At 40.9% G+C, this 10,393-nt stretch overlaps 1 protein-coding gene across 2 annotated transcripts in view; it reads left to right on the top strand.

Moving 5' to 3' along the window:
- The window catches only part of klhl18 (kelch-like family member 18), a 98,243-nt gene extending 88,111 nt beyond the window's left edge, over positions 1-10,132 (top strand). For both annotated transcript variants that reach the window (XM_045693786.1, XM_045693785.1), the window contains 3 exons: positions 3,018-3,122; positions 5,514-5,625; positions 7,198-10,132. In XM_045693786.1, the coding sequence (XP_045549742.1) occupies positions 3,018-3,122; positions 5,514-5,625; positions 7,198-7,584 (604 nt within the window). In that variant the 3' untranslated portion in view covers positions 7,585-10,132. The remainder of the gene's footprint in view (positions 1-3,017; positions 3,123-5,513; positions 5,626-7,197) is intronic.
- The last annotated feature ends 261 nt before the right edge of the window (positions 10,133-10,393 follow it).

The raw sequence follows: 10,393 nt of genomic DNA, 5'->3' as shown, positions 1-10,393 counted from the left end.
GTTCCATACACACAAAAGGTGTATTTCTCTTGGACGGCTGGCATTCTGACTGCAGGGATGTACACCAGAGCTGTTGCCAGAGAATTGATTGTTCATTTTTCTGCCATAAGCTGCCTCCAATGTCGCTTTAAAGAATTTGGCACTACGTCCAACCGGCCTCACAACCGCAGACCACATGTAACCACGCCAGCCCAGGACCTCCACAGCCGGGCTTCTTCACCTGCAGGATTGTCTGAGACCAGCCACCCAGACAACTGATGAAACTGAGCAGGATTGTTGTCTGTAATAAAGCCATTTTGTTGGGAAAAACGAATTCTCATTGGCTGGGTCTTGCTCCCCAGTGGGTGGGCCTATGCCCTCCAAGGCCCATCCATGGCTACGCCCCGGCCAAGTCAAGTGAAATCCATAGATTTGGGCTTAATGAATTTATTTCAATTGACTGATTTCCTCATATATGAACTATAACTCATTAAAATCATTGAAATTGTTGCATGTTGCGTTTATATTTTTTCGAGATATTATAAAACAGTTTTGAAACCCTGTTTATAAGCTTTCAATTAAAATCTGAACTATTCATCCTTTTCAGTGATGCTGCCATGATGTCTCATGGTAGGGTGGGGTATGCAAAATTGGGCACATTTGAGCACCTCTATCTCGTGAATGTTTTGGCATTCAGGTCCAAATTTGTACTTTCTGACCTCTTCTACCATCGGCAACCATGTATGGAAGGTTTCATTCAAAGCAAAATGGGTGTGGTCGAAAAGTGATTGAATTCCTATAGAACGACCCATTGTTAAGCAGATACAGTATACTGATTACTTGTAGATGTACTGATTACCTATAGATTTTGATAAGTTGTTTAGTAGGCTCAAAATTTACCCTATTTTATCTACCTAGTAGCTGATCGAGACATTTTAAAATGCTTAAAGGAGGATTGTTCACATGTTTTACTTTGCACTGAAGTGCGGTAGTCCTTGTAAATTAATAGGTTTAAAATAATTTGGAGAGGAATCATGCATGCAATTTAAAACATGATAAATAGGAGTAATTGACTGGGATTTTGGTCCCTGAATGCCATTTATTAGTATATGTTGGCATTTGGCTAGTTTATCAAAACCAGATTGCAGTCACTCTTTGTCCATAAACTGCATTCAAACAAGTAAATTAATTATTCCCCAAACCAAACAATGATAACTTTCCCCAGTTGTTGAACAGCTACTATTGTGAAAAGTTGTACTAGTACCCACCCTATTTAAGTCATGTAACCAACAACTTGACTTGGTGTGCTTGAACGTCATCTCATACATTAATCAAATAAGCCCTGGGGAAAGCATTGACATACAGTACCAGTCAAAAGTTTGCTACACATATACTCATTCCAGGGTTTTTGATTTATTTTTACTATTTTCTACATTGTAGAATAATAGTGAAGACATCATAACTATGAAATAACACACATGGAGTCATGTAGGAACCAAAAAAGTTAAACAAATCAAATATATTTTATATTTGAGATTCTTCAAAGTAGCCAAGCTTTGCCTTGATGACCACTTTGCACACTCTTGGTATTCTCTCAACCAGCTTTATGAGGTAGTCACCTGGAATGCATTTCAATTAACAGGTGTGCCTTGTTAAAAGTTTATTTGTGGAATTTCTTTCCTTTTTAATGCCTTTGAGCCAATCAGTTGTGTTTTGACAAGGTACAGAAGATAGCCCTATTTGGTAAAAGACCAAGTCCATATTATGGCAAGAACAGCTCAAATAAGCAAAGAGAAATGACAACCCAACATTACTTTGAGACATGATGGTCATTCAATCCGGAAAATGTCAAGAACTTTGAAAGTTCAAGCGCTATGAAGAAACTCGCTCTCATGAGGACTGCCACAGGAAAGGAAGACCCAGAGTTACCTCTGCTGCAGAGGATAAGCGTTACCAGCCTCAGAAATTGCAGCCCAAATAAATGCTTCAGAGTTCAAGTAACAGACACATCTCAACATCAACTGTTCAGAGGAGACTGCGTGAATCAGGCTTTCGTGGTCGAATTGATGTAAAGAAACCACTACTAAAGGACACCAATAAGAAGGGCCAAGAAGCACGGGAATGGAAATTAGACCGGTGAAAATCTGTCCTTTCGTCTAGAGTCCAAATTTGAGATTTTTGGTTCCAACTGCCGTGTCTTTGTGAGACGCAGAGTAGGTGAACGGATGATCTCTGTATGTGTGGTTCCCAACGTGAAGCATGGAGGAGGAGGTGTGATGGTGCTTTGCTGGCGACACTGTAAGTGATTTATTTAGAGTTCAAGGCACACGTAACCAGCATGTCTACCACAGCATTCTGCAGCGATACGCCATCCCATCTGGTTTGCGCTTAGAGGGACTATGATTTGTTTTTCAACAGAACAATGACCCAAAACACACCTGCAGGCTGTGTAAGGGCTATTTGACCAAGAAGGAGAGTGATGGAGTGCTGCATCAGATGACCTGGCCTCCGCAATCACCTGACCTCAACCCAATTGAGATGGTGTGTGATGAGTTAGACTGCAGAGTGATGGAAAAGCAGCCAACAAAACAAGTGCTCAGCATATGTGGGAACTCCTTCAAGACTGTAGGAAAAGCATTCCAGGTGACGCTGGTTGAGAGAATGCCAAGAGTGTCTAAAGCTGTCATCAAGGCAAAGGGTGGCAGTTTGAAGAATCTCAAATATGTATGATTTATATTTGATTTGCTTAACACTTTTTTGGTTACTACATGATTCCATGTGTTATTTCATAGTTTTGATGTCTTCACTATTATTCTACAATGTAGAAAATAGTAAAAATAAAGAAAAAGCCTTGAATGAGTAGGTGTGTCCAAACTTTTGACTGTTACTGTATATTCTATGGTTTTTATACACCATTGGTGAAACCCCTAGTTAAAATGGACAGGAGCTTCTTGATCCAGTTGATGGGTCTGCAAAAACACGTTATTTTTCTCAGTGTGTTTATCTTCGTTCCCTTTTCTCCATCTCTCCGAACGCAGTGCAATGGGAACAGTGGTGGTTGACGGACATATCTATGTGTGCGGGGGCTATGATGGCAAATCCTCACTCAACTCAGTAGAGTGCTACTCTCCAGAAGCCAACAGGTTCTGTACATTTCCTATGTGATTTACTTTACTTTGACTCCCTGAATTCCAAGTCAAGCTAGACCAGAGGATATACTACGTACCTGGTTTGAGGAGTTAGAGTTGACCAAAGTTACCTCCCTGAGTTCCACTCGGGACAACCGGTACCATGAAAGTGGCTCACCTTTTAGCCAGGTACATTTCTATGGCAACAAATGCTTCAGAACTAACCTGCTCCTGGGCAGACTAACTCAGGCCTAACTCAGTTTATCCTGGATGATTTTTGAGCCGTGAGTTGAGGACCAATTAAATCAGATTCCCTCGCTCTCGCAAACATTGCGTCATCATCCTCTTCATTTGAGGAAGACGATCAACTTAAATTTTTTATGAATTCAATGTTTTTTGTGTTAAATTTTTTTTTATTAAAATACCTATCACATTGCATATTTAGTAATGACAGAATGCATTTGAAAGTTCACACACAGTAATACTTTTGTATGACATTCTAAAATTATTTTAATAGGCTACCATTTGAGTATCACTGACCTAGCCCCTACTCCCTTTGTACTTGTGGAGATATGTGAGGATTGGATTTTTAAATTGAACCTTTACTTAAATAGGCAAGTCAGTTAAGAACAAATTCTTATTTACAATGACGGCCTACCCCGGCCAAATCCGGACGACGCTGGGCCAATTGTGCGCCGCCCTATGGGACTCCCAATCACGGCGGGATGTGATGCAGCCTGGATTCGCACTGAGATGCAGTGTCTTAGACTACTGCGCCACTCGGGATAGGTGTCTGCCGTACAGCAACAATTCCCCCTTGAAGGAGAAGATGGAGCTACTTCCACATTCCACCCAAGGCTTTGACCCTTGTGACAATGGTGATGTAATCTACACTGAGTGTACAAAACATTAGGAATATTTACATTTACGTCATTTAGCAGACGCTCTTATCCAGAGCGACTTACAAATTGGTGCATTCACCTTATGATATCTAATTCACTGTAATATACAGTAAACTAGTGTTTTTCCAATGTTGTAGCTGGCATAATATGGGCATGTTATGCTTTGCCATGTTAATGACAATGGATTAGAGCTCTACTAGTGGCATACATCTGGAAAAAAAAGTCTACCAGACATTTTTACAGCCAATCTTTTTGTTAAATGCTTTGAGATAGCAGTCATCAAAGTTTACTGTAATGTAACAACTTCATATAATTTTTTTTTTTTTAAACTTCATGTTAGTAACGCCTAATATTGCTTTGCACCCCCTTTTGCCCTCAGAACAGCCTCAATTCGTCAGGGCATGGACTCTACAAGGTGTTGAAAGCGCTCCACAGGGATGCTGGATCATGTTGACTCCAATGCTTCCCACAGTTAGTGTCAAGTTGGCTGGATGTCCTTTGGGTGGTGGACCGTTCTTGATACACATGGGAAACTGTTGAGTGTGAAAAACCCAGCAGCGTTGCAGTTCTTGACACCTACCACCATACCCCGTTCAAAGGCACTTAAATCTTTTGTTTTGCCCATTCACCCTCTGAATGGCACACATACATAATCTATGTCTCAATTATCTGAAGGTTTAAGAATCCTTCTTTAACCTGTCTCCTCCCCTTCAGCTTCACAGATTGAAGTGGATTTAACAATTGCCATTAATAAGGGATCATAGCTTTGTCCTGGATTCACCTGGTCAGTCTGTCATGGAAAGAGCAGGTGGTCTTAATGTTTTGTACACTCAGTGTATATACATGCTCCTACCTCCACATGAACTGTTGTGGAAGTCAGCCTGATACTGCTGTTTACTTAATGCATTTAAACGTTTTTTTAAAAATTATTATTAAACCTTTATTTAACTAGGCAAGTCTTATTTACAATGACGGCCTACCCCGGCCAAACCCGGACGACGCTGGGCCAATTGTGCGCTGCCCTATGGGATCACGGCCAGATGTGATACTGCCTGGATTCGAACCAGGGACTGTAGTGACGCCTCTTGCACTGAGATGCAGTGCCTTAGACCACTGCGCCACTCTGGAGCCCTGCCAACTCCACCTTTTAATTCTGAGCTTGGTTGTGGAGGAATGTAAAAGTTTTTTTATATATATATTTTTATTGCTAATGTCATATTTTGTAACATTCATTTTGTGTATTTCTGCTGTGTTTTACTTGCTTACACTTATCCAATCCTATCCAAAACCATTACTTTAGATCACATCACACATATCAAGTATGTAAAACTATTTTTCAAATGTATCCAGGAAATAGAATTGCTTAATTTCAATTTTTGTCTTTAATAATTAGTTGTTGCAAATCAAAATGTTGTTACAGTATGACTTTTATATTAAGTGAAATGGTGTAGCCCATCTGTATCAACATTAAAGTGAACCTGCTTTTCCTTATACACTTGTGCAGGTGGACAGTAATGCCAGAGATGAGTGCAAGTCGCAGTGCAGCTGGGGTGACTGTTTTTGATGGAAGGATTTTTGTATCTGGTGGTCATGACGGTTTACAGATCTTCAATACGGTAAGGATGCCATTTGACATACAGCCTGCACATTGCTGACAGGACTAAGGTAGATGAACAGGACAGATATTACGAATTCCACAGTATGGTGGTTCTAAACATGAGAGGATTAGGTCTATTAGGCACTATTTGCAGGTGGGAAATGTGACATGTATGGCCTCTTTAAATCTTAAAAAGGATTAGATATTTTTCTTCAGATCTACACAACCTACTTCAAAATGAAATTTGAATTTTGGATTACATAATGTAGGCCTTTGCACTCCTTGCTGTGGTACATCTTATGATCAGGAACAAACATTTTCACAAAATATGAGTGGTCTTGTCTCAGCCCTGACTTTAAAACTGGTTGAAAATCAAAGACAATACTTACATATTGCAGTCCATCAATGATTCCCGACCAATTTGACTGAGCTTGAGCAATTTTGCTGAGAATGATGGATAGATGTTGCCACAAAAGTTGTGCAATATTGGTGGAAACTAATACCAATTATTCACAGCTGTATTCTCTGCCAAAGGTGCTTCCACTAAGTATCAACTATAGGGTGTGAAGATGCTATGCCATCAATATAATAATACACAATTATACCTTTTTTGTGGAACTTTTAAAGTGTGCAGTAGGTTGCGTTGATCAGTGGGGAAAAATCCCAATTTATGCATTTCTAGATTTTAAATGAAGGGAGCAAAATGTGAAAACTGTGCAAAAGATGTGAAGACTTTCAGTAGGCACTGTATATACGCCTTTCCCCATCAGAAACTGGGATTCAATCCCCAACCCCCGCTCCAAACCCTTCTCCTCCCCGCTCCAAACCCTTCTCCTCCCCACTCCAAACCCTTGTCCTCCCCGCTCCCAACCATTCTCCTCCCCGCCCTCAACCCATCTCCACCCCGCCCCGAACCCATCTCCACCCCGCCCCGAACCCATCTCCTCCCCGCCCCGAACCCACCTCCTCCCCGCCCCGAACCCACCTCCTCCCCGCCCCGAACCCACCTCCTCCCCGCCCCGAACCCACCTCCTCCCCGCCCCGAACCCACCTCCTCCCGCCCCGAACCCACCTCCTCCCCGCCCGAACCCTTCTCCTCCCCGCCCCGAACCCTTCTCCTCCCCACTCTCCGCCCCGAACCCTTCAATCCCCACTCCAAACTCTTAGCGAGCAGGAAACTAAGACTCGGACGAAAGTGTTTCTTCAAATGTCCTTTTTACCAGTCATCTGTGATGTTGATTGATCCATATCTTTTTTAAGTGTATCTGGTACTATACCCATGTATAATCTCTGATGACATTAAGTGGCTGCACAGGCAACCTTGCACTTTCAAAATTGACACTTTAGTGCTGTTTAGACAAGCAGCAAGCTATGCCCTTCCACTTCCATTTTAATCAGTCTAATCTACTGGAGGTTGCTCTGGTAAAAATAATCAATGACCAATAGATAGCTTACATTTCAAAAACGGTTTGGATCAATCAATATCACGGGTGAATGGTAAAAAGTTCTTAATTTCTTAAATCGTTAACATACCCTTTAAAATGCATTAGACACTGAAAGAGAATGACTAATGACCCCTCCCATCCTGTAGGTGGAGTACTACAACCAGCACACAGCCCTTTGGCACCCCGTTGCTGGCATGATGAACAAGCGCTGTCGCCACGGGGCTGCAGCCCTTGGCAGCCAGCTCTATGTGGCGGGGGGTTATGATGGCTCTGGGTTCCTCAGCGGGGCCGAGGTGTACAGCTCAGTGGCAGACCAATGGAGCCACCTGGTGGCCATGAACACACGGCGCAGCAGAGTCTCACTGGTGGCAAACTGTGGCAGGCTTTACGCCGTTGGTGGCTATGACGGACAATCCAACCTGAGCTCTGTAGAGATGTATGACGCTGAGACCAACCGCTGGACATTCATGGCACCCATGGTGTGCCACGAGGGTGGGGTGGGTGTTGGTTGTATACCCCTTCAGCCTGCTTAACCCCTACCATCCCCAAAAGCCCAAAGACTTTTAGATTTTTTTAAATGAGTTTTTAAATCAATTAACAAGAAAAAGGTATAACTGTATGTTTCTGTATACCAGGTACGACAGTTCAAACCATTTGATTTATTTAAGTATGGTTTAGCCATTGTACCATTGAAAGGTTTATAATGAGAATGTTCATAGGGCATTAGTACATGAGTAAACATATGTTGGGATTCAGTTGCGTAGTTTGTAGGGATACAGAGGCTGGGGTTTTGGAATGGCTGGAGGTAACTGCCCTGACCTTTAGGCTCTAAGCTCCTATTTGGGAGGAGCGACCATAAATTAACTTGTAGTGAACAAGTATATTTAGAGAGCGATGGATAGATAGCAGGATAAGTGTGGACTTGTATGGTATGTGCATCAAACTTTACAACCTTGAAGTGATACTACATACCAGAATCTGTCCAGAATGTTACTCTCACTATCAATGTTTGCACCATTGTACAGAGGATTGAGGTGCACTATCTGATCTGGAAGCCTTGTCATGGTTTGATAATATGGTACAGGTTTCACAATGTTGGTGAATTTCTTTGTGTTTTGGGAAAATAGGTATTTTGATTGGGATCATTTGCTTATGAATATTAAGTAACTGACCACCATAACTGCTTGCCCATTGGTTGTGGTAACTGTTTTCCCAACAAGGATCTCAGCAAAAGGGAACTGAAGAACTGTCTTCCAGTTGATTGCGTTACGATGCCACAACACCAAGTTGTATAGCAACTTGATAACCCCTCAAATTGTTTAAACAAAATGAACAACACATGAGGTGCGTTCAACAGAGGAAATTGTTTGCGAACGTTATCTAACATATTCCATTTGTTTTCTGTTAGCTGCGAAAGTTCGCTAACAGTGTGAGAAGGTGGTAGTGTGCTGCGAACGTAAAATATCTGTTTCGGGTCTAAACTGCCACCACGTAGGCTTTCTATTACATGTAGTAGGGATAGGAAAGTCATTTTCAGTTTGATTCTCATTGCTAAACTGTCATGGTAATCCTTACAAACATTTTGCTTTTTAATGTTTCACCATAACGTTCATTCAACTGAAATTGTTACTAAGTAACATGTTCGTCACAAACAGAACCCTTGTTGAACGCACCTCTGCTCAAAGTGCAATTCCATCATTTATTATAAAATAGTATGGGAGAACTTAAGTGGCTAAAATATGATGAAGGGTGATTTGAAGAGTGGCGACAATGCATAGCGACGATGTAACTGCAAATGTTATGCTTTATTATCCAAAATATTGAATATGTCAAAAGCAGACTGTGTGCAGCACATTTAGGGAGCATTCCAGTAACATTGAGGTTTTATTGTATCTGCCACTGGTAATGTTGTGTGGGAGCTTGCCATTCCCTTGGAACAACAGTGGCAAACTATTTTAAGAATTAGGTATTGTGTAATGTATTTGAAAATGGATTGTACAGTGAGATGTAGTATTGCTTTATAGACTTGTTTGTCAGACTTTATCTGCTGCATTTGTCACGATTTAAATAACTTTAATTTGGGATTAATTACTGTGAACTTTTGAAATGTTGATGTTTTGCTTATTTCTGCTGATGTTCTGGTAATATATTACACACACACATTTTATATATATATATATTTTTTTTGCATAATTATGTTTGCAGTATTCTTACTGCTCTTCACTTTTGGTACTGTCTGGTCCCAGGCTACAAATCGTATTTATTAGTGCATTTTTTGGGGGGTTATTGCTTGATTCTTAACTGTACGATTAGTACTACTATCACAAATATGTAAGCTTGAAGGGATAGTGATTTTTTTTTTTACTTCCCTAGGGTGTTCTTTTCTCCAAACTGTTTATGAATTTGTTAGCAGTTCATTTAGCAACGTTGAGAATAATCTGACTAGAATTTTGGGAGAATGTAGGATTCCATCCGCTAGTAGTGCATTCAAAACCATTACAATTGGTGCAAGTTGAGTTGCAGCCGTTTTTAAAAAATATATAAACAGGGACATCCCATTGAGACCATGGCGTCTTTTGTAAGGGAGCCCTGCCCACAATCATATAAATTCACAATATTTAGAATTCCAACGCAATAAAAACATACAATATTTACAAGTTATTTAAGAAAAGTAACTTACAAAACACGATCATGAAAAACAAACACATTCCTCAGTAAAAAGGTAAATCAACCAGTTGTCTGAACTGCTCTAGTGGTACCAAAACATCCAACCTTAGAGAGTTCTGGAGATCATTCCACAAGTAAGGTGCAAATAAACGAAACGCAGATCTACCTAACTCAGTGGACACCGAAGGGCTCTCCAGAGTTAGCCATCTCTGAGACCGGGTCTGGTAGCTCGTACATCTTTAGGTTATGATGAAGTAAGGTACGGCGGATGTTTGTGTAAGAGAGCTTTATAAACAAAAATAGTGTAATGCGTCGATCTATGAGACTTCAAAGAGGGCCAGCTTACTTTCTGATACAGAAAGCAGTGATATGTACTGAACCTGTCACCTGTAAATAAAGCGCAGTGCGCTATGAGTAACTGCGTCCAATGGTTTCAATACAGTGGGAGCCGCATTCATATAGACGATATCACCATAATCTATAATCGGTATGAATGTCAACTGAATGTTTTGTTTTCTGCTACTTAATGAAAGGCATGCCCTATTCCTATAAAGGAAGCAGCCCATTTTGAAATTCTTAACTACCTCATCAATATGCTTTTTGAAAGATAGCTTTGTATCAATCCAGATACCCAGACACGATCAATGTGGGCACCATCCAATGCATAAATAATCA

This window comes from Salmo salar, chromosome ssa14, assembly GCF_905237065.1.
Source record: "Salmo salar chromosome ssa14, Ssal_v3.1, whole genome shotgun sequence".
In the NCBI taxonomy this organism is placed as follows: Eukaryota; Metazoa; Chordata; class Actinopteri; order Salmoniformes; family Salmonidae; genus Salmo; species Salmo salar.
The sequence above is the reverse complement of the archived record's forward strand: the minus strand, read 5'-3'. Positions and strand labels throughout refer to the sequence as shown.